The sequence below is a fragment of the Arvicanthis niloticus genome, chromosome 9 (genome assembly GCF_011762505.2).
Source record: "Arvicanthis niloticus isolate mArvNil1 chromosome 9, mArvNil1.pat.X, whole genome shotgun sequence".
Lineage (NCBI taxonomy): Eukaryota > Metazoa > Chordata > Mammalia > Rodentia > Muridae > Arvicanthis > Arvicanthis niloticus.
The window spans coordinates 68,675,868-68,701,504 of record NC_047666.1 but is presented as its reverse complement, the minus strand read 5'-3'; the positions used below and the strand labels follow the sequence as shown (position 1 = coordinate 68,701,504).

The 25,637-nt window shown below is 37.7% G+C and overlaps 1 protein-coding gene across 1 annotated transcript in view; it reads left to right on the top strand.

The window, feature by feature from the left end:
* The first annotated feature begins 5,980 nt into the window (after positions 1-5,980).
* Positions 5,981-25,637, top strand: part of LOC117714887 (killer cell lectin-like receptor 2) — a 34,234-nt gene continuing 14,577 nt past the window's right edge. Inside the window, 5 exon segments of the mRNA XM_076940962.1 lie at positions 5,981-6,130; positions 7,444-7,533; positions 8,393-8,614; positions 14,046-14,188; positions 15,746-15,849. Of these exon segments, the coding sequence (XP_076797077.1) occupies positions 6,019-6,130; positions 7,444-7,533; positions 8,393-8,614; positions 14,046-14,188; positions 15,746-15,849 (671 nt within the window). The 5' untranslated portion in view covers positions 5,981-6,018.

Genomic DNA, 25,637 nt, shown 5'->3' with positions numbered 1-25,637 from the left:
GACCTGAAGTCATGGCTTGGAAGTGAGACATATAAAAGGCTAGAGGCAGACAGAGAGAGAACAGATTACTTGACATTAGGTAGAAGACACTTGGCTCTAGAGAGAACAATTTGGAGAACAGAGAATCAGACACAGCAGAGAGAAGACAGAGAAGCAGGCACTTGAAAGAGAACTTGGAAGAAGTAACTTTGAACTTGGAGACACTAGGAACTAAGAACTCAAGACTTGGGACTTGGACTAGGAAGAGAGACTGAAGAATAAACGGGATTGAATCATGCTCTATCTGGTCTCCATTCTTCGAGTCTATCCTCACTCTCTCTCTTGCAGAACCCCGACACGTGGACTGGAGTGGCAACTTGGGCAGGGATACAGTGGTCGCCCAAACGCCGGGCAGCCCGGGCCTCAACATTTTGCTCGGGCCTCGACATATCAGCATTAACACAATGACAATACTGAAGCCATCCAATGTGGAATGACATGAACTTTCATTGTAAACATTATGTATGGCTTAAAAAGTAACTCAGTACACACCAAGAAAACCACAATAAAAATGCGATTTTCTTACAGGCATTCCTAATATATATCTACTTTCAGTAAACAATTTGAAAACAAAAAGTAATCTCTCCTCTTATATATTAATATAAGTCAAAATTCCTGGAAACTATTAAAAATTGAAACTGAAAGTTAGTCATCCCATTTCTTCTGTATACCTTCATATTTATACAGAGATGTTTCAGTCATCACTCCTAACTGGTGGTTTAGTTTAGTAAGACATTTTAGCTAAAGATATTGGCAATGTTTTCTCTAAATATGTTCCCTTATCCTTTCAGTCATCAAACATTAGGAAATGAGAACCTGTGGCACATGAAGTGGGGATCATTTCAAATGCAGGAATGCATAGCTCATGTTTCTTGTTGGTATCAGCTCTCAATCTACAATTTCTTCTTTTCAGTTTGGTCAAGAGGAGAGGCAGAATTTTAAGATCTGGAGTATCATTCAGAAGGGACACTCCTCTGTATTTCATTTGGGGCATCTGAGGGGATTCAGGACTGAAGATGACAACTTGTCTCCTATCATTGCTTCCCTCTACCTGTATCACCACCTGGCGGGGGTACAGGTAATAGCTACTTTGATCCTGTCAGATTTCTCTACCATATGATCATCCTTATTCTAGAGAAATGGCATTCATTTACAAATGGCATGCACAACAGTGACACAAATGAGAACACACAGTCAATTGATTGAATTAGAACTGAATTAGCTCTGCATGTGAAAATTGGAATACAGCATTCAAGAAAGGTATTTCCTTTTACTATGCTATGACTTTTTTCTATATGTTATCTAAAAGAGAGCTCAGTAGAATTAATCACTTTGTAATTAATTCAAGTCTTTGAGTTTCTTATGCACTTTGTAGAATTATGTAATAGGAAGCCACATTTTGCATAGGAAGTTAGGGAAATGTTTTAGAAAATTTCATCAATAAATAATGTGTTAGAGGATGTAGAAATGAGTAGAGTCCTTCAACAATCTTTTAATATCAAATGTTTATTGGATGCCATCTTCAAATACTCATTAATGGAAGAAGCGTTGTAAAGTTTAGATATTTATTAACTGATCATTTTTTGTATTGATTGCTATCATCACACTGAATAATTTATGTATATTAATTGTGCCTATTTTTAAATTTTCTTTTTTTCTTATTTTACTTTCTATTGTTCTGTCTTTTTTGTTTGTTTGTTTTGTTTTGAGACTATGTAGCCCTGGCTGTCCTGAATTTCTCTATGTAGACACTTTTGGACTTGAATCACAGAGATACTCCTGCCTTATGTCCTGAGTACTCGGACATAAGTCATGTGTCACAATGCCTAGAGATAAATTTTATTGTAATATAGACTCCTCTAGCATAGAGTAGATCATTATTTCTGAAATGTTCATTTTTTATGGAATCATTTAGCATTAAATGTAAGTGTTTTTTTTAAAGAATTTATTTATTTATTTTGTGTAAGTACACTGTAGCTGTCTTCAGACACCCATATGAGGGCATCAGATCTCGCATTATGGATGGTTGTGAGCCACCATGTGGTTGCTGGGATTTGAACTCATGACCTCTGGAAGAGCAGTCAGTGCTCTTAACCACTGAGCCATCTCACCAGCCCTAAATGTAAGTGTTTGGGCTTTAACCTATAAGTCAAACTCAGAAGAAACCTTATCTCTAAAACCAAAATTACTATTGTGAATATTTTCACATTCAAATACTAGACTAATGTACTAGAGGTCATGTGATAATCTTTATCAGAGTTTTTAAATGTGTATCTCCTTTGGTCATATGACTTCATGCATAAAATTTCTAAGTATGTTCTAAAGTATATCCCTTGCAGTTTTCAAATTAACAACAAAATAGTGTAAACAATTTAAATATTCAATGTAGGGCATCACCTGATTACTTAATTCATGCTATATAGAAATGATTAATAACTATATGTGGCTTTAAAAATTCTATTGATCAGTATTTATAAAATGTGGTTTTAGCTTATTAGTTATTATAAATGATCATTCGAAAACATGGTGTAAATTGTTGTGGTGGTGTTACGTCTAGTTCTTGAGATTCCCCCACTCCCAAGAGGCCATCAGAAACTACAACTCTGATGTAAGCACATGAGAGTCTTTATTCAAGTTTGGACTCGGGTCACAGACTTCCCTGATGCAACAGGTTAGGAAAGTGACGCTCAGGTCTAGGGAATTAGGGTTTGTATAGGGAACAATTTGCAAACAGTGGCTTTCAGGCCTTGGTGTTACATGATGTGGTAAATGGGTAAAGAAACATTAACCTTTATTTATTTATTTATTTAATTTAATTTTATTTTTTCGAGACAGGGTTTCTCTGTGTAGCCCTGGCTGTCCTGGAACTCACTCTGTAGACCAGTCTGGCCTCGAACTCAGAAATCTGCCTGCCTCTGCCTCCCAAGTGCTGGGATTAAAGGCATGCACTACCACCACCAGGAGAAACATTAACCTTTAAACTGATTGGTGCATAGCATTTGTTCAAACCACAAGGAGAGACCACACATCTAAAAGGGAAATCTTGATCTGGGAATGATGCATGTTTTCTTAACTCATCCTGTTGTTGTGACCAGTTTTCCTGTTGTTGCAAGCTGGCCACAGCTGTTATGTCTATTTTGATTGTTTTGTGGTCTCTTTCCCAGAGCCCAAAGGTAGGAGCCATGCCACTCTAGGGATTGCAGCTTAAAATGAAGTTTGGAGGACAAGATGGAGTCTATCCTGTTGCTTTGGCCTCTTCAGTAGTATAAAGCTGTAATTCCAGCACTTAAGAGACTAACTCAAGCTCATTATGAGTTTGAGGCCATCCTGGGTTACATAGTAAGTATGATGTAACAATTGTTTCAGAAAAAAAAACAGAAAGAAAACCAAAAACCTTCAACCAAACCGAAACAAAAAGAAATCCGGAGTCTGTGACTCAGTGGAAGAATATTTACTGAGCTTGCTCAGTGTCTTTAGATTTGATATCCCAGCATCATAAAAATATCAGCAATAAGACCACTATATGGAATGACATCAGCATTCACAGTAAACATTATCTACAAATGAAAAACTAGAAAGGTACCTATCAGAAGTTTTACAGTGTAAATGCCTTTGAAAGGTATTCGTAAAACACCCAGGTAAAATAAGCATAATTCAAAAGCAAGAAAAAAATTTCAAATAGAAAAAGAAAATTTCCAACAGCCTATTACAAAATTAGAAGCAAGGGAACTTCAGTCTCCCCTTTTCCTAGTAGTTTTACTTTATCTGAATGAGTGTTATCTTCTCAGTCTTTAAATATCAATTATGAACATCTATTGCAGCATATGGCACAATAGATTGGTCCTTTCCTTTGCTGTCAGAATCAGCTTTTATCACACAGTTTCCTCTTTTCACTTTGATCAAGAGGAGGGGCAGAAAATCATGAGCTGGAGTATCACTCAGAGCTGATTCCGTTGTCTTTCTCCTTGAAGCCCTGAGGGTATACAGACCAGGAATGGCCAACTAGTCCCTCAATTAGGGGATCAATTCCCTTCACCAGAATCAGTTCCTAGCAGAGACACAGGTAACAGCTGATTTTATTGCTTTTCTGTCAGAATTTTACATGGTGTGACTTGACAGCAGGATTGATGGGAAAACCCTGTTGGTTGTGTTAGATCAAGTTAACACTGGCAGTATGTGAAAATTGGAGTTCTGCATTCGTTATTTTATTTCTGAGTGTGCTGTGACTTCTGCTGTGAGCTCAGAAATTATGGGTGAGAATCTATGGAGTTCATTACTCTTTAACTGTGAGAAAAGTTTATATCTAAGTCACTTAGAAGAAGTAATAGGAGCCAGGTAAGATGGGTCAGAATGTAAAGTACATGCTGCACAAGTCTGATTGACCTCTGAGATGGATGCCTGGTGCCCACTTGAAGGTGGAGTGAGAGGACTCACTTGGTAAAGTTGTCCTCTGGACACACATGTACTGTGGCACAGGCTATACTCCAACAACAACAATAATAAATAACAGTTTTAAAAAAGAATTCTGTAGTGGGAAGATTCCTTTTTCTTAAGGAATCTTGGCTGGCAGTGGTGACACACTATACTTAAAACAATATTTACACTCCAGCTGAAGAAGTTATAACTGGTACTTGGTATATCTTTCGTAAGTTTGAGGACAGCCTGATCTGCAGAGCTAGTTCCAGTATAGCTGAGGGCTATGCAAAGAAAACCTGTCTTTAAAACAAAGAAATAAACAAACAAAAAACCAACTAAAAAGAGAGAGAGAGAGAGAAAAAGAAAGGAAGGAAGAAAGAAAGAAACAAGTGAAAATGTGATAACTTTAGAAATTTCATTAAAAATCTAAAGAATTAATCAGTACCGTTTGTTCTCATATTATCTGTGGGACATTATCTCAGTTATTAATGTAAGTAGGAAGACTAGTTATAAATATTTGCTATTTAATAATATGATTATTTATATTACCAGATTGGATCCTTATGGACATTAGCTAATGGCATAGTGACAACATTTATTTTCATACAGGCTCCTTGTCTGGCAATATCATGTGCTAGAATGTAATTTGGGATTAAATTTCAGGTTATATCCTGCTATTCCCCTCCCCATTGCTCCCATACTGCACCCGTGCAATGACCCTTCTCACTTACCTGGTTTCTTTAGGTATTTCACATTAGGTAGAATATTTGAAGACTTGGAGCCAGAGCCTCAGATGCCAGAGACCATGTGGAATTTGTCTTTCTGGGTCTGGGTTATCCCACTCAGTAGTATCTTTCCTAGTTGCATCTATTTACCAGGCTGGCCCAGAAGAAGAATATGTAGGATATGGCTATATCAAGGAGTTGTACTCTCAGGAGCATGAGCTTCAACTCAAGAAATATTTACGTACTTGGACCCCAAATTTTATTCATCTTCTATATTAACATTCAAGTATTATTTTGAAGGTGCTGTCCGGGAAACTTGGATAGATATGTATAACTGAAAAGATTTAACATTTTTTATCCATGTGTTTAACAAATGTATAAATAATTTCAAGGCAAAAATTGTATTTATTTAAAAATGTTTTAATTTTTGTTATTTGAATTGATAGTTTTAAAGGGTTTTAATGATTTATAGTGGCAGCAATTTTGCCTAACTTTTTCATGTATGTAGAACATTTTGAACAAAGAAGTTGTTTCAAAATTGTAATGACTTATTAGTATTTTTAAAGTTCTTTCCATATTTCTTAATAACGGTTGCTATTAGAAGTATAAGCAGATTTAACAGAAATATGCAAAGAGGTCTCACCTGTGTGTGAGGAAATCAGAGTCAGTCTATGTCGGGGTGTTTGGATCATTAAGGGAATTAATCATACCCGACCCCTTCCCACACCAATTCATCATCAGATCCAGGTACCTTTCTAAAGATGAACATTTTAACTTTTTCTTTAGATATCACTTGAGGCCACATTTTAACACAAATTGTACTTTACATACTCCCAAGATGACTGATCAGGAGGTCACTTACACAACTGTGAGATTTCATAAGTCTTCAGGGTTGCAGAGGCCGGTGAGGCCTGAGGAGACTCAAAGGCCCAGAGAGCCTGGCCACAGAGGTAAATGTTTTTAAGTGTTTAAATTCACCTCATTTTTATGTATTGTAACTTTTGACTTTTAAAAACAATATCCTACTGGCTCCTCATGAAAACAGTAATCCTATTTCTAGTTGTTAGCTGGTAACAAAAGAAAGCCAGATGGGCATAGCAGAACAAAGGAAGACAAATAAAAATATCTCTTGAGAACGGAGAAGTGAGAAGAGAAGCATTCTGTCACATTTGAGAATCCATTAAGAGGAGTTTTGGTTTGCTTTTGTTTGTTTAGTCATAAAAAATTCTGAAACCTTTAAAAATACAGACAAACTAGAGTCTGAAGAAACACTAAATGTTCTAAAGAAATAAAATCTTAAAAAAATGAAAAGTGTCCAGAAGAAACAATATTTACACTCCAGCTGAAGAAGTTATAACTGTCTTATATATTCTCAACATCTAATGCAACAAGGCAGCAACAGTCATCCATCAGAAGGGGGAGTAGCTTCCTGGGAAGGAAATTTCAGAGGAAGAGAGGGGATGAGAGGACTAGGGGTATGGGAATGAGTAATCCCTGGTGTGAGTTTCTGAAAATGCTAAAGAATAATTTTGTTTATTAACGAAAAAGAGGAATTCTCACTTTTCTATCTTCCTTTTCAGCTCACTCTGAACACAATGTCAGAGTTGAACTCCAAGTTGAGAACATTAATGTAGTTGATGTGACAGTTGGCAGCTTGATTTTCTCATTGTGAACACCTCAGACACACTCATTGTGAACACCTCAGACACGTAACAATGTTCATTAGTATTTTGTACAGAAAAATAGAACTTATGGAAAAACAGTGTTGACTTCTAGGCCCCTTTAATGATGGGTCTGGATACAGATGTGATCCAGAACAGCCACAGTTCCCTAACAGTTCTCAAGAACATCCATCCATCTTTCCTTCCTCTCCATCCTTAGTTATGTTGTCTTGTACTTAGAGTGTGTCTGTGCCTCCAGTGCTTTCTGTAGGATGCACTTTTGACCCTGTAGAACTAGGTAAGGGTACAGCGTGTCTTCCAGCTCCTTCTAGGCTGAGTCAGGAGGGTTTAGTACACAAGGCCATAGGTGAAAAAACATCAACATCCTATTAAATTTCATACATGTAGGATTTTGCACAGTGGGTGCATTTTAGGCAGAAATCTACAGTTTTGAAAGCACATTTTCAGTTAGTTGGTATCACAGACTTCTGCAAAAAGTTTAGAGATCAATATCTCATTGTTTCTCATCAATGGAAACGTATAATTAGTATTGGGACTTGCTCTTCTCATAGTGATGATTTTCTTGGTTTGTTTGATTTAAGAGTGTTCAGTCCCCTGGAAGCACATTGTGATAGTTCTCGGAATCCTTTGTTTCCTTCTGCTGGTAACTGTGGCAGTGTTGGTGACACACAGTGAGTAACTGGTATACATCTTCTTTGCCTTTCTGTCTAAGTGATAACTTTAGACATTATGCAGATACACACTCTGTCCATTAACTTGCCTATAATCAGGGGACAAGCCACATAACTCTGGACTTCATTATTTTTTTCTGACACACTACAGTGTCCTGTTCTCTTACATACATAATCTCTTAGTTGTGGGGCTGTTGAGAGCTGCTCTGTTTTTATCTCATTTGTGATTATGTTCTTTCTTTGGTCTTGGTGATATTCTACCTTATGAGCTCAGATGATTGTAAATCTTAGGTAAACATTCTGTGAGAAACTTCTGTGCAAAAGAAACGATGACTTTATTTTAATTTTTCCACAGTGTATATTGAGGTCATGGTTAAGTAAATAGACTAGATCTGGACAGAGATATTAAAGCTTTAGTCATCCTGGATTTCTTCATATCTTTAGAGGAAATCACTCTCAGGCTGTGCTAATTCATAACTACATATCTGGCTACTATGCTCCCAGTTGAATTGTGCTGTTTCTTCATGTTTATTATTTCATATTTTCAGACTGTGTTAAGTATTCACTGAATATTTTACTTAAATATTCATAAGTTGTGAGTGTGAAAAAAACAAAGCAGTTAGAAAAATGGAACTTTCATCATAATTTAATTCGGCTGTATCTTATACTTTACACTGAAGTTGCTAATGGAGTGAAATAGATGTTTCCATAGTTAGCTAATTAAGGTGTTACTTTCTAAATGTCTAAGTAGCAATTAATGATATGTGTTGATTGTCAACATGGGCTTTATCTCTAATCTCAATTCAATATTTGCACATTATTAACACTTTTGCTGTTATATATCTGCTATTAATTTTAGTTTTTCAGTATGAACAAGAGAAACATCAACAAGAGAAAACTCTAAATAATGTCTGTCAAGAGAACCATGGCATAAAAAAGAACATCTCCTTAAAGGAAGACGTGTCAAGAAATAAGTCTTTAAAGTGTGATGCCATCAAAAGTCATCTGCATTCTCTTAAAAGAGAACAGAACAAATGCTATAGAGAAACCAAGGTGGTTTTAGATTGCTTATGGCACACAGGTATGGAGGGGATCTTGAACCAAGAATATTCTGTATTGTTTCTTTAATTCAAGACTTGAAGTCTAATTAGCAGCTTATGATGCTGGTGATATGTGAGTTAATGGTTTTGGGTTTCCTTATTTTATGTAGGGACCTGGAACTCTGGAAATAACTGGATTAGGAGACTCTTACATTATCTAGAGCTCATGGCTGTTCTAACTTCTACTGTTTTCAGGGGGATAGAAAAGCAAGTCAGCATCCCTGAGAATTCAGGTTGTTTTGGTTCATGAGCAAATCCAAATCTCCAGATTTGTTGCTGACAGAAAATAGCAATTTCAAGTAAGAGTGTATTTACAAAATATTTATGGAAAATGTTCTCCACATCCACATAAATGCAATCATAAAAATAAGTGTGTGTGTGTTTTCCCTATGCCTTGTTTTCAAATATATGGCCTGTTTGTGACATATCTTCAGTGCAGTGCACATGAAGCTTTGTCCCTGCACATATTATAGGCAGGATACATTTTGGGTTGAAAATTTTTTGGTGGGTGGGTGGGTTGTTGTCTTTATCTTTCTACTGAAAAGTCCTGCCTGGCTACAAGAACTGGCCACGTCATGATACACATTTCTACTTCCAAAAGTCTCAGCTAGAGTCTGAAACTCAAGACCCTCTGGGACCTCCCAGCATCTCAGGTCTCTGGTCCCTGCCAGCTGATCTCCCCGTTTTCTCCCCTGCTCTCCATTGATATTGTCTCCATCCCCTGCTCTGCTCTCCTCCCCTTTGTTTCTCTCTCCTTCTGAGTAAGATTTAACCATCCTCCCTTGGGCCCTCTTTGTTATCTTGCGTTGCTATCTTGTGATTTATGGCTAATATCCACTTATGAATGAGTACATATCATGCATGTCCCTTTGGCCATGCACTTTCCTCATTCAGCATGCAACTTTCTAGTTCCACCCATTCACCTTCAAATTCATAAAGCCCTTGTTTTGAATGGCTGAGAAGGGTTCCATTGTGTCATTGAATCACATTTTCTTTATTCTTCAGTTGATGGAGTTCAAGGTTGTTTCCAGTTTCTGGCTATTATATAGAAAGCTCCCATAAACATAATTGAGCAAGTGTCCCTGTGAGATGGTGGAGCATCTTTTGGGTATATGCACAGGAGTGGTATAGCTGGGTCTTGAGGTAGAAGTAATCCCAATCTTCTGAGAAACTGCCGAGTTCATTTCCAGAGTGGTTGTATAAGTTTACACTCCCTTCCGCTTGCTCCAAGTCCTTGCCAGCATCTGCTGTCATTTGAGTTTTTGATCTCAAGCATTCTGATGGGTGTAAGGAGGTTTTGGTTTCCCTAATGACTAAGAATCTTAAACATTGTTTCTTTTCTTTCTTTTTCTTTTTTCTTTTTTAGAATATAAAATGCTGTTTTATTTTTTCTATTAAACTATTTTACACATTTAGATTCCAAAATTTGCCCCCTTTTTCCTGTTTCCAATCCCTGAGTTCTTCACCCCCCCTCCTCCCATCTTTCAGAGGGTACTGCCCCACCTGCTCACCCACCACCACCTCACCCTACTAGCATCCCTTTTCACTGGGGCATCAAGTCTCCACAGGATTAAGTGTATCCTCTCCCACTGAGGCCATACAAGGTTGTCCTCTGCTACAAATGTGCCAGGGGCCACGAACCAGCTCATGTATGCTCCTTGGCTTTTGGTTTAGTCTCTGGAAGCTCTGCCCTCAGAGCTTAGTTGACATTGTTGTTCTCATGGGTTGCAATCCCCTTCAGCTCCTTCTGTCTTTCCTTTAACTCTTCCCTATTGGTCCATGATCTCAATCCAATGGTTGGCTGTAAGTGTCTGCATTTGTTTTAGTCAGTTGCTAGTAAAGCCTCTCATAGGACAGCCTTGCCAGGCTCCTGTCTGCATGTATAATATGGCCTCAGTAATAGTGTCAGGGTTTTGTGCCTGTCCCTGGGATGGATCCCAGGTTGGGATAATCACTGGGTGGCTTTTCTGTCAGTCTCTGCTCCTTTTTTTCCCTGTTTTTTTTTTTTTTTTTTAAAGGCAGGAACAATTATGGGTTAAAAATTTTGAAGATGGGTGGGTGGCCCCTTGTCTCAACTGGGGGCAATGTTTATCTACTGGAGGTTCCATTTCCCCATTGTTGGGCATTTTAGCAGCTTTACCATACCTAGGGATATACACAAAAGATGTTCCATCATACCATAACTACACATGTAACACTATGTCTATAGCAGCCTTATCTGTAATAGCCAGAAGCTGGAAACATCTCAGATGTCCCTCAACCAAAGAATGGATACCAAAATTATGATTCATTTATGCAATAAAATACTACTCAGCCATTAAAAACGAATGAATTTTGCAGGTAAATGAATGGAACTAGAAAATGCATCCTGAATGAGGTAACCCAGACCTAAAAGGACATGCATGGTATGTTCTCACTGATAAGTGAGTATAAGCTAAAAGTTCCTATGATACAACTCACAGAATGTAGGAAGCTTAACAAGAAGGAAGGCCCAAGTATGGATAACTGAAACCCACTTTGAAGAAGAACAAAATAACCATGGGAGGCAGAGGGAAGAAGAAAACTGAGTGGGAGAGAGGATGGGGTAGGGGAAAAGGAAGGACAGAATCAAGTGTGGGCAAAGACAGGAGAGACACCCAGAGGATCAGGAGAATGAATCAAAATATACAGCAGTAGGGGTTAAGGGGGAGGGGAAACCTCTAGAAAGCCCCAGAGACCTGGGTTGTAGGAGGATCCCAGGACTTAAAGAATCTTGAACATTTCTTTAGATGTTTCTTAATCATTTGAGATCATCTGTTATGAATTCTGTTTAGCTCTGTACCCCATTTTTTAAATGGGTTATTTGGATTGTTGGTGTTTACCTTCTTACGTTCTTTATATATTTTGGGTATCAGCCTTCTGTCAGATGTAGGGCTGGTGAAGATCTTTTCCAAATCTATAGGCTGTTGTTTTGTCCTAATGATGGTGTATTTTGACTTACAGAAGCTTTTCAGTTTCATTAGGTCCAATTTATTAATTCTTGACCTTATTTCCTGAGCCATTGGTGTTCTCTTTGCCAAGCTATCTCCTGTACTGACAAGTTCAAGGCTGTTCCCCGATTTCTGTTCTATTAGATTTAGTGTATCTGGTTTTACCTTGATGTCTTTGATCCTTTTGGATGTGACTTTTGTGCAGGGTAATAAATATGAATCAGCTTCTATTCTTCTACACGTAGACATACAGTTAGAGCAGCACCACTTGTTAACATGCATTTCCTTTTTCATTGTATGGTTTTGATTTCTTTGTCAAAAACAAGTGTTCATAGGTGTGTGGGTTTATTTCTGGGTCTTCAATTCAATTCCATTGATCCACTTGTCTGTTTCTCTACCAATACCATGGAGTGTTTATTACTATTGCTTTGTAGTGTGGCCAGGGATAGTAATACCTCCAGAAGTTCTTTTCTTGTTCAGGATCGTTTCAGCTATACTGGGATTTTTGTTTTTCCATATGATGTTGAGAATTGTTCTTTCAAGACCTCTAAATAGTTGTGTTAGAAATTTTATGAGGATTGCATTGAATCTGTAGATTGTTTATTGTAAGATGGTCATATTCACTGTTAATCCTCTGTACCTATGAAAGAGTATGAAAGAGCTTTTCATCTTCTGATGTCTTCCTCAATTTCTTTCTTTAAAGACGTGAAGTTCTTGTTGTACATATCTTTCACTTGCTTGGTTAGGGTTACAACAAAAATATTTTATATTATTTGTGGTTATTATGAAGGGAACTGTCTCCCTACCTTTTTTCTCAGCCCATTTACTACTTGTGTAGAAGAGGGCTACTGATCTCTTTGAGTTAATTTTGTCTCCTACTACTTGGCTGAAGGGCTAGATTGTCCCAGCTTGTACTGCTGCTCTGGTCCACGGGTCAGGGCTCAGCAAGAGAGAGAGTTTCTTGTTTTCCTAGTCCAAGTCCCAAGTCTCGAGTTCCTAGTCCCTAGTTTCTAGTCCCTTGTGCCTCCAAGTTCTAGATTTCCAGTCCCTTCTTCTGTCTGCCTCTCGCCTTTTATAAGTCTGACTTCTCAAGTCATGCCTAAAGTCACACACACCCAAGGGAAAATCCTGGGCATATAAAACAAGATGTTATCAGTGCTCAGCTGTTGTAGGCTGTTGAAAACATGTCTCTTGTCAGGGTATATGGCTCAAGATGGCTGCAAGGATGATAGTCGCCTTCTGTCAGCTCCCCACAGTCCAGGGCTCAGGTCTGGTAGTGCAACCAAACAAATTCTAGGCCAGCCTGAGCTACACTGTGATACCTCTTTATAGAAAAGCAAAGGTTGGTGATAAAGTTCACTGATAGACCATGGGCATTTCCAGAATACCACCAAACAAAATAATCATACTGAGATGTTGATACTATATAAACTATACACATTATATTGTACTTAATTTGCCACCTTTGGGCATGTGGGGATACATATCCTTGAAGGCCTTACCTCAGTCAGAAGACTATCACCTTTAAAAAGATCCCATGTGTCTCTTAAGGCAAGAATATTTAATAGAGACAACAGCATAGCTCCAAGTAGCATATGGACCCCAGTGGGCACTGTGTATTACTTCAGATCCAGAATTCCACCCTCCATGTCTTTCCTTCCAGCCCCTGGTGTTTCACAAGCCTCTGCTTCTTAGAGTTGGGCTGGGTTGGAAACCTCATCTGAGGGTAATCATAAAGGATGGACTTGGTGATGACATATTTCACTTTTCATGACAGTCTCCAATTCATCCATGCTTCTCTGAGGGACTTTATTATGTATTTGTGAGAAAGGAGGGAGATTACAAAGACCCTGCTGTCTCTTCAGCAGTGAGTTTCCTCATAATAGACACTGTGTCCTGACACTAAGTGAGCAGCAGGCAGGAGTTTCCTGGGAGACACTACTGCTCAGTTAGTTACATTTCATCAAGATCTCTTTTGTGGGGGGGGAGTTGAGTGTGAGACATGGTTTCATTCTGTAGCTCAGGCCGACTTGATACTCACTATATAGCCCAAGCTGTCAAAAAAATTCACTACTCTGCTTAAGATGACCTTACAGTGGTGGTGATCCTCCTGCCTCACTCTGTGGGGTGCTGGCATTGTAGCAATAAAATATCATGCCTCACAGGCTTTACTTTACTTTAAAGGATAAACAGTACTCCCTTGAGTGTATATGCTACATTTTCTCTACTTTTTCTACTGTGATAATCAAAGTACATTTTCTCTACTTTTTTTAAACTGTGGTAAAGTGCATGAATGTGTAGGGGTTTCTTGGCATTCTACAACCTCAATTTCTGAAAGCTGTGAGATTTTACTTACTTATAGTTGTTTAATAAATAAACACACCACTCTGATATCAGAATACCAGAAAATTGGAAGTTTGACCATTCACCTTCTCTGTTGCAGGCAAACTAGCAGAAAGACACTGGTTCTGTTGTGGCATAAAATGTTATTATTTCATCACTGAGAAAAAAAAGTGGAATGGATGTGAACGAATCTGTCAGGGTTGCAGCTTATCTCTTCTGAAGATAGATAATGAGGATGAACTGGTAATATAGACCCTTAACATGCTTCTTTATTGTTAGAGTCTCTAACCCTTAGATAATGAGATTTGAGTCCAAGCAGGGGTTTAAAAAGGGAGGCCTTCATGAGATGTATGTGGAGTTTCTGTAATGTGAGCAAAAACTGTCCAGGAAGTTTCCTAGTTGATTCCTCCTACTCCCAATTTAATGTCAAGACTTATTCTCAGTTATGAAGAGATATGTTACTAAAGAGACAGTAGGGTGTTTATAATCTCCTCCGTTCCTCAGAAATCTTCAACAGAGTGCCTCAGAAAAGCATTTCTTTCCCTGATGAAGTTTAAGCGTTTGTCTCAGCACAACTTGTGACTGACAGTTATGTGTTTCCTTAGAGTGCCAACTAAAGCCCCAAAGACAGATGCCTAGGGCTTACTTTTTGGTATCCAGGAATGAGACTGCTTGAGATAAGTAATTGGATGACAACAGGCAGAGTAATTAACCATGGAGTCTATCTCCAAATTAGAATTATGTAAGAACCATGCAAGTAAATAGTTGTACCAGTTAACTCCTGATGATTTTTACTGAATCTGTCCATAATATTTACTTCATAATATTCTCTGTGTTATAAAATGTCTATTTTTGAAACTAGTATTTTAAAAAGCCAAAGTGGCCATGATACTGACATTATCTGTTTTTGTTTATTACTAATAAAATCTCTTCAAATGAGTAGATTTTATTTTTCTGGAGAAATGCTCTTGCAGGATCATTTTGAAACCCTGTCATTTAAAATATGGTAAAGATTTATGTATCACTTTAAAAGATGTTTAAACAATTACATTACTAATGCTACAACATTATTACAATTTTTAATGTTAAATAATGATATAAAGTTCTATTAGATACCTTATACATAGTTATGTCTAAACTTTTACTATAATATGTATTCTGAAATTTAATGAAACATTATGCTACTTGGATATCACATGTAAGACATACTAAATACTTCCAAATGTCTCCCCATGTCCTCCTAAATTTCTGTCACTTCTGAATCTGAACTACAGAGAGACCTCCTCTCTGCAGAATGGAACTCAGTATACAGCTTTCACATGGAAATTTTCATCTCAATGGATTTGCTTTGAACACAGGGTGTCAATTATAGTGAATATTTTCCACATGCTTCTGCAGACGTTGAGAAAAAAATCATTTGAATAATTTTATAAGGTGTCAGAAATTATTTAATGAGCCAGTGTGTTGTATGTACTTGGGGGTACTGAAGCAGTAAGATTGTGATTTCAAGGCCAGCTTTAGCTATACAGTGAGACTTTGTCTAAGAAACACAGTCACAAACTATTTAATGAACTAAGTACTACCAGACAACTAAAGCTTTTAAATAACTTATGAAACTGATATTAGTTTGGACCAAAATGAGGTACTTGTGGGAAATCACTATAGAAAACAAATATGGAATTATTGAAGGGCTGGAGGACAGGGCAGCAGAAAACTGATAGGAATAGCTGATACGTTTCCTGGTTGTTTTCTTACTAAACTGATGAAAAATTTCCATAAGATATATTGTTTTCTTTACAGAAGTTTCTTAAGTCCCAACTTTATTCAAAAAGCTATTGGATTGGATTGACACACAATAAAAGCAAAGGGGTATGGCACTGGATTGGCAATGGATCTTCTGAACTGTGAGTTTCCAGAACCCCTCACACTCTAACACTGGTGCAGCAATTGAGAGGCTTTTCTCTCATTTCACACTGCATCTATTACTCATTTTCAATGGAGGCCACTGGTAAGAACAACTTGTGTAAGTCAGTGTTTGAGCTAGTGTTAGATGAGGAAGTGGAATGTTCTAGCAGCTGACAGGTAGTAATGTAATACTGAACAAAGGTCATGGCACAAGAAAGTTAAAAGCTGAAGGTGACATGAAGTGAGGAGATCATCCTGACAGATACAATGAGTGTAAGTTTTTGTAGTTATATAACTCTGTCATTTATAAATTTAAGATGATATGTACACAAACAAGCATATGTATAATATGTAATATATGTTATATAATATATATTTATATGTACTTATAAATATTTATACACTTATAAATAATTAAATATATTTAATATAATAAAATATAATTTTAATAATAAAATATATTTATGTATATTCATTTATATATTTTTACTCTTTCTTTCAAGGTATAGTGTATAAAATCTAAAACTTATGTTCATTTCTGATGTGGTAGAAAAGTGTTCATTGATTTTCTTAATAATATTTCTTTGTCTAGTAATCTCTTTAAAAGGCATTTGACTTGCTTTTAATACCTGCACTTGGGAGACAGCTAGAGAGGTAGAGGTAGGTGGATCTTTGATTTCAAGGCCAATCTAGTCTGCTGAGCAAATTCCAAGAAAACCAGGACTGTAGAGAGAAACCCTGTCTTGAAAAACCATCACTATCAACAAGATGCAAAATATAATAGAGAAAAAGAAAGAAATCTCATACATATGCAGAATGAAATTTGATCAAATCCATTTTCTTTGTGCCTTACCAAGCTTCCCTTTCATGTACCATAACATGTCTTCTTAATTAACTGTCCGTAGGTGCATGGCTCTAGGCCTTCCAGTGGAGCAAGGAAGCCCACCAGTGGCCATTCTCATAAAGAATAAATCTCCTTTTTTCAGCAGCTGTCACCTAACAGTAGTGATTCATTAAGGGCAGAGGGTCTTCCTCAATTGTACAGGATTTGGGATGGCTTGGTCCTGTGCAGGTCTCACATGGGTAACCACAGCTGCTGGCAATTTATGAGTGGTGGGATAGCCTTGTCATGTCCAGAAGGTAGCAAGAATTTCTATGGCCCTTGCAATTTTCTACTTCTTTTTCTCCAATATTACCAGAGTCTTAGTGATTGTGTTTAGGAGAGGAAGTTTGTAAAGTTGTCCCCTTTAGGGCTGAGCCCATGTTCTCTTCTCATCAGCACTTTAACTAGTTCTAGAGCTCTGTACTGTTTCCTGCTCACCGTGAAAAGATGCTTTTCTGACCAAGGCCAAGAGCAGCCCAGGTCTAGGGCATAAAGGGAAATATTAAGAGTGCAGTTTGATCTCCTGGCTACTTAGCAAAGTGATGGTAGCAGGTTCCACCCTAGAGCTTGTGACCTCCACAGTTGTTTTATACAAATTTGTATTACAACACCAAACATAATATTCCTCATGTGGTAAAGGCCTCAACTCTAATAAAAATGCAGCTAGTTATTCTATAACAATGGTAACACTGGCCCCACCTTGCCTAGCAGGACAGTATGGTGGCATGAAGGGTCCTGCCCTGGGTAGGACCATTTGTATCTTTCTGCTCTGCAGCCTGGAGAACATCTTCTGGGTTTTAGAAAACCAGCCCAAGGGAAAATGATTTTGATTGATTTCTTCATGTCTTGACACCCAAGTATGTGTTGGCTTTAGTATTAGGTTGCTACCATATATGTGTGATTTTGTAATAAGATGGTAAGACAAAGTCAATAGCCTATGATCTTCAGGAACCCTCTGTGTTCTCCCTGACCAAAAATTCCTCTGAATGTATCCACTGCCTCGCACTTTGATTTTCATTTAATAAGTCATGTTTTCTGTGGTTCTAACTTCTTTTCAAAGTTATATTTTGATTTTAATTATATTGTTTAGCTAATAGCCACTTATTAGTGAGTACATACCATGCAGACTTTTTATAGAATATATTTTGATCAAATTTTCTACCCCCTAAACCCTCACAGACTGTCCCCACCTCTCTACCCACCTAATTTCATGTTGTTTGAACTCTCTGTCTTTCCCACAATTAAAAACAAACAAGTGAAAATCAAATCAAATAAACAAACAAGAAAAAAATAAGAGAATAATACTGAAAAGAAACAACCCCCAACCATGAAAAATAAGGAGGTTTTGTCCTGGTCCAGTATGAGCTTACAATCTAATGGGTTTTGATGAAGTCTTTTAATATATCCTTAGTTTTAGTTAGTTTATCATTTATCCTCTTAATTCTTCATCCTCCAGGATTCATCCCACATTTTATTTTTAACACTTAGATTCCCCTTATACTTTCATATTACATATTTATTATTCATTCTGCTTATTGATACATAAGAATACTAAATACTGAATTATCTCTCTAAAAATTCTATACTTGTTCTTAAATAACATTGTTATCTGATTATAAATTTGTCTTTAGAGGTTTTAAAACTTATTTTTTTATTTATTTACTTTTTTCCCCAATCTGCTTTTATACCACTTTAATTATATGCAAGTATTAAGGTCAGTTCTAGGTTGAGGAACTAGCAATGCAATAGATGCAAATAGTCCAGGAACAAGCAACACAATAAACACAAATAGTCAAAGAACAAGAAAGGCAATAAACAAAGTCCTGTGATCACTGTTTCTAAGGGCTTATCAGGATGACCAAAATATCTGAGCCTACTTCCCTCTCTTAGCTCAAAGTCATTTTCATGCCCAAAGCCTATTTTTTTTGTTCTAGCCTAAGATTTATATTCCTGCCTGAAATTACTTCTTTGTTCTAGCCTCATGTCAGATTCCTGCCTGAAGCCCATTTCATTGTTTTTGGCCAATGTCAGATTCCTGCCAAGCAGCCAAATTCCTTTTCTTTGGCCAATGTCAGATTCCTGTCAAGCAGCCCTCAAAGCTCTCCAAATTTCCCCCTTTTTAAATTGCATAAACAAGACTGAGCCTGGCATAAGTCACTCTGACAAAAATGCTTTCCTTTTTTTTGTTGTTGTTGTTTTTTTTTGTTTTTTTGTTTTTTTTTTTTTGGTTTTTTTTGAGACAGGGTTTCTCTGAGTAGCCCTGGCTGTCCTGGAACTCACTCTGTAGACCAGGCTGGCCTCGAACTCAGAAATCCGCCTGCCTCTGCCTCCCAAGTGCTGGGATTAAAGGCATGCACCACCACCGCCCCGGCAAGAATGCTTTCCTAACCCATAGTGGAATATGCATTATCAAGAGCAATGCACTTATGTCTTAGGTTGGTAAAGCTCTGTGCAGAATCTTATCCATCCTTGACTTGTCAGACTGTTAAACTAATAATTCTGTCTGGGGGTCCATTTTCAGTTTCAAGCCATGTACTTTGGCAGACAACATGTTGATGTTGTTAAAGACAAGCTTTAACATGATGGACAGGAATAAAAGTATTCCCAGGACAGAAGGGCTAGCATGATCAAGTTTTATATGCCATTCTTGATGCTTGACCAAAATGGAAATACTGACCTCAGGCCATGGATAATTTTATCAGCAGTATCTGCCACATCAAAGCTCAGCAGAAAAGCAATCTTTAAATTCATAATCTCACTATGCAAAGTTAAACATCCAGAGAGATGTTAGAATTATGCCAGATACATTGCAAGTGCCTTTAAACTTTTTCCTAATTATAATGACTATCATTGTATATTTTATAAGTAACACAAATCCATTAGTATTTGTTACTACACTCGAGATGGATCCTTCCTTTTAAACTCTGAACCCCCTTCCAGTAATTTAAATAGGATAAAGAGCATCAATCTGTTGTTCCAAATCCCTATCTAAATACTCTTGACTACTCAACACATTAGTGACATTTTATTTTTGCTAAATGATTAATAAAGTGGTCATTTCAACTTCTCTTGTCAAAGCAATTGCAGAAGCAGTGGTGCTAGCAATTAATGTAATTAAAGCTGTTATACCAGCAATAATCAAGCCTATCATCTTGCTTCTGCTCAAAGCCTGACTTACTTCTTCCAGTACTTGCAAGCTGTTTTTCAGAATATGAAGGATTTGTAATACTCAGGGCAATAAAACAAATGCTGGTTGACAGACCCCTGTAATAGACATGCCAGATTACAACACACTAACACAATTAGAAGGTATACAATCAATGCAACTTATATTAAATACTGTAGAAGAAACAAAAGTAATTTTAACATGACAATTAAAAGAGCCTTACATGCACTAACACTTGTTTGAAATTCAGAACCTGTTCCAACTTTATCTCTTGCTAACATAACATCATAGAGAACTGCAGCTAACTTCCAAATATGTCTCTGAAAATTTCCAGATCCAGCCTTCCAAATAAAGACTGTAATTTCCAATATTGGATTGATTTATAGACCAGTCCATGAATGAGTCAGAATAACTGGTCACCTTTAAGAAAAATACAAGAGTCATTAAAACTTCTCTTTTTGATTCTTTGTCCCACAAGGTCTAACAACTTGAGTTAAGGCAGCTTGTTCCATCTGGGATATAGGCAAGCAAAGATGGGTCAGGAGCATATGTCCAGTATAGCTTTCCAGTAAACATTGTCAGGGCACTCAGCAAGTTCAAAGGGCAGCAGCATCATTCTTTGTCTCAGAATCAGCATGTCTCACTAATCACTCTGGCAGCCACCATGCTTCTTCTGCATCCTGCAGAAAAAACACAAACATACCCTCTTTCCCATATTAAATACCTGATCAGGATCATGCCATATGCTAGTAAGTGGATCTTTCCATTTCACCTAGGCATAAGTGTGCCTAGTTGTAGGGTGCCATAGACACTCAACACAGAGTTCCTTGGCATCCAAATTTTTTAAATTTTAAAATTAAAAAAAACATGATTTAAAAAAATGTATGATGTATTGGAATATACCTCACCATTTTTTATTTTGTGAAGATATTGTTTTATAGTTCCATGGGCCTGTTCCATAATACCACAATACTTGTCCTTGAGGATTATAAGAAATCCCAGTAATATGGGTAATATTAAATTGTGGACTAAAAGTCTCAAATGCTTGACTGCAATAGAGAATTCCATTATCTGTTTTAATCTGATTTGGAGCAGCCAGCATAGGAAAACAATGTAGGCAATAACTAATTACATTTTTAGTTGCTTCTCCTGTTAAAGCAGCTGCAACTACAAAGCCTAAGAAGCTGTCAACAGTGACATGCACATATTTTCTCTTTTTTTTCTTTTCTTTTCTCCATGGGTGTTCTGCTTATTTACATTTTAGATGTTGTCCCCTTCCTTATTTCTCCTCCACCAGAAACCCCCATCCCATTCCCTCTCTTCCTGATTTTATGAGGGTGTGTCCTCACCCACCTAACTACTGCCATCTCCTTATCCTCAAATTCCCTCACACTGCAGCATTCAGCCTTCACATCCCCAAAGACCTCCTCTCCCACCAATGCCATAAAAGGCCACCCTCCCCTACATATACAGCTAGAGTCATGGGTCCCTTCATGTGTGTTCCCAGGCTGGCTGTTTAGACCCTGGGATCTCTGGTTGATTGGTATTGTTTCTCTCCTCATGAGGCTGAAAACCCATTCATACCCTTCAGTCTTCTCTCAAACTCCTCCATTGGGAACCCCCTGATCAGTTCAATAGCTGTGAGCATTCACCTTTGTATATGTCAGGATCTGGCAGAGCCTTTCAGGAGAAAGGTATATCAGGCTCCTGTCAGCATGAACTTCCTGGCATCTACAACAGCATCTGCCTTTGGTGACTGCACATGGGATGGATACCCAGGTAGAATGTTCTCCAGACGGCTCCTCCTTCAGTTTCTGTCCCACACTTTGTCTCCATATTTGCTCCATTGAGTATTTTGTTACCCCTTCTAAGAAGGGCCAAAGGACCCAAACATTGGTCTTCCTTTTTCATGAGCTTCATGTGTTCTGTGAGTTGTATCTTGGGTTTGTGATCTTTTGGGCAATACTTATCAGTGTGTCTATATCATGTGTGTTCTTTTGTGATTGGGTTACCTAGTTTCATCCCTTTGCCTAAAATTTCATGAATTCATTGTTTTTAATAGCCGAGTAGTACTCCAGTGTATAAATGTACCACATTTTCTGTATCCATTCCTTTTTTGAAGGACATCTGGGCTCTTTCCAGCTTCTGGCTATTGTAAACAAATCCGCTATGAACATAGGGGAGCATGTGTCCTTACTATACATTGGAGCATCTTCTGGGTATATGCCCAGGAGTGGTATAGCTGGGTTTTCAGGTAATACTATGTCCAATTTGCTGAGGAACCACCAGACTGATTTTCATAGTGGTTGTACCAGCTTGCAATCCCAGCAACAATGGAGGACTGTTCCTCTTTCTGCACATCCTCACCAGCATCTGTTATCACCTGAATTTTTATTCTTAGTCATTTTGACTGCTGTGAGGTGGAATCTCAGGGTTGTTTTGATGTTCTTTTCCCTGATGACTAAGGATGTTGAACATTTCTTTAATTGCTTTTTGACCATTTGAGTTTCCTCAGTTGAGAATTCTTTGTTTAGCTCTGTAATCCATTTTTAAATAGGGTTATTTGGTTGTCTGGAGTCTAATTTCTTGAGTTCTTTGTATGCCTTCCTCCCAGACACAGAGTAGGGTAATTTATCTATCAGCCTCTGTTGTGTAAATTGAAACTGCCTTTTAAGAAAGTTTTAAACTAAATCAAGGGATGGATAGCAAAAAGTTTTAACCATTCTTTTCTTTTGAACATGAAACATAGAACAACAATCATTCAAACAACGAATCAAAGACAGAAAATTGACACACGTGAACAGAATGGTGCTAACAGAACAGACAATAGACACAGAAAGCAGAACTGAGAATTTCTCCATTAGGAACCGGAGAGAACAGGGCATCACCTGATTCTCTCTTGCTCTAAGGAGGGCTCTGTAATAAGCTTTTCTTTTTCTTTTGTTAACATGCCAGAGAACAGACAACTGCTTTAGCCCCTGTTATCTCTCATTTTAAAGGTTTAACTTTTTATTTCCTCCTTAGGAGGTATAGCATTTACATATCAATAGTCCCCTCTTGGGAAAACAACACTAATGAAAGCAAAGAATTTTTAAAGATCCTTTTTTCTTTTTATAAATTTATTTTTTATTGGATATTTTATTTACATTTCAGATGCCATCTCCTTTCTCCACTTCCCCTCCCTAGAAAACCCCTATCCCATGCCCCCTTCTCCTTTTTGCTTTTATACATTTTTAAAATGTTAATCAAAGGCTTTATAAGTTTGGTAATGCTCAATATCAATCAGAAGTGTAACCCAATACCCAACCTAGATATATCAACTATCTTTGATTGGCTGAGACATGTGAACATCTGCCCCCCCCCCTCTCTTTCTCTCCATCATGACCTAGCTTCTCCTCTCCTCCTCCTTTTTCTCTCTGTATTCCTTCCACCTTAGGTCCTCGTACATATCACCCTTCCTGTAAAAATAAAACTTTTCTCTCAAAATACAATTAGAGCATAACTATACCAATTTGTGTCAGTAAGGTGCAAGATAGACCTAATACCCAGTTCATCATTTTGTTGACTAAGCAGAACCTCTGTCATCTTTCCTAACTAAAACACTTAGTTCTGAACCTGGCTTTTTTCTTGGCTTTAGAATGAATGTCAGCTGATAACCATCCTCTCAAATCTTTTTTCTCAAAGTAAATAGCCAGGATTGGCTATGAGACTCTAAGTTTTCCACCCCATCAGAAATTCAGAATGACTGAGCTAACTGAAATTATGGGAAAAACAAAGCATAGCTTCTAAAACTTAGCCAACTTATAGAGACCGCTGAACACCTGGACAGTCCCTACACTACAAAATGTTGGAGCATCCAATCTTCAGCCTTCTGGCCCAGGATCAACTGGCAGACCTAGTGATGCAGAATTATTAAGGGCTGATTACTCTGTCTTGGCAGATATAATCAGTCATCTATTCTGCAAATATGTCTTTTTCTGGACAATATTTTGTCTGTAGATGGAAAGAGGCAATTCTTGCCTAGTGGTTGTCTCACCACAACTGGAGTAACTCCAGAGATGCTCAATTTCTTCTTAGAATCCAAGACAGGAAGCTGTCAGGAGCAGACAGGTCTCTAATCAAAATAAACATTAATACAGAAATGTTTGTAGCATCAATTCTGTGAACTTTTGACATTTTGAAAACCAAGTATCCATGTAAGGTAATCTGGACTGTTGTCTGTTAACTCCTTTCAGCTATTCCTAAAAAAATATAGAAAACACCCTGTCAATAAACTCAAAGTCATGAATTTGCTATAGGCCCTTAACTCACAGGCTAACCATCTCAAATCAGTTAAAAAAATTAAAGAAGGACTGGGTCTAAGCCTTGTATTCTTAAATGTGTTATACAGGCACAATGCCTATGAGAGTAACAATATTAATCTCACTTTTATATCAATAAGAAGCTCATACCAATGAAAACCTTAAATTTGAAGTCAAAGTAAATTTTGTACCATTTAAAAATTTATAACTTTATCTTAACAACAATTATACATATTTGTACCAATAGGTTATAGCTATGCAATAAATCCTAGCTAATCCTTTTTGTTCCAACAAAACCACTACTTTCCCCTAGAAAGACAGCCCAATATTAACCACATTAGTCCCCAAGCCCAGGGAATAGGGGCACCAACTCTTCATTAACTTCTTCAAGCTGATTATGGGAGTTGAGATATAGAATGGGGTGGGGGAGAGTAAATTGATAAGCTTCTGACACTGTGTCTTCACTGCATCCAGCTGGAATTCCAGCTCATCAGAGGTTGGAGCAGGTCTGCTCAGCTTGCTTAATGACTAGATACACCAAGGCTGATTATTCTGCAATATACAATTCTCAAAGCAAATTTTAGTATCAAGAAAATTTTTTGTTTGAATTCTGGAATCTAGTCTTCTGGCGGCCTGCCTCTGTCATGTCTAATCCATATAATTCTGGGAGTTTTTATGAGGGTGTACTACCACCATCCCTCCATTTTCACCTCCCTGCTCTTAAATTCCCCAACACTAGGGAATCCAAACTTTCAGGCACCAAGGCCCTCCACTTCCACTGATGCCTAACTCCTTACCCCAGCCCCCCTCCTCCAATTACTATGAGGGTGTGCTCCCACCATCCTCCCATTCCTTCTTTCCTGATCTTGAAATTCCTCAACACTAGGGAATCCAAATTTTTAGGTACCAAGGCCATCTACTTCCATTGATGCCTGGCAAGGCCACCTTCAACTACCTATACAGGTGGAGCCATGAGTCCCTCCCTTTGTGTTCTCCGGCTGGAGATTTTAGAATGGCTACTCTAGCTTGTTTCTTAGGACCGTTTGCTTGAAAAATTGTCTTCCAGCCTTTTACTCTAAGGTAGAGTCTGTCTTTGTCACTGAAGTGGGTTTCCTGTATGCAGCAAAATTCTGGGTCCTATTTACATATCCAGTTCGTTAGCCTATGTCTTTTTTTAAATTTTTTTATTTTATTTAATATTTTATTTACATTTAAGATGCCATTTCCTCTCCCCATTTCCCCTCCCTAGAAAACCCCTGTCCCATGCCCTCCCCCTTTCCTTTTTGTTTTTATACATTTTTTAAAAATGTTAATCAAAGGATTTATAAGTTTGTTAATGCTCAATCAGAAGCATAACCCAATACCCAGCCTAGATATAAAAACCATCTTTGACTGGTGGAGACCTGTGAACATCTGCCTCCATGCCCCCTCTCTCTT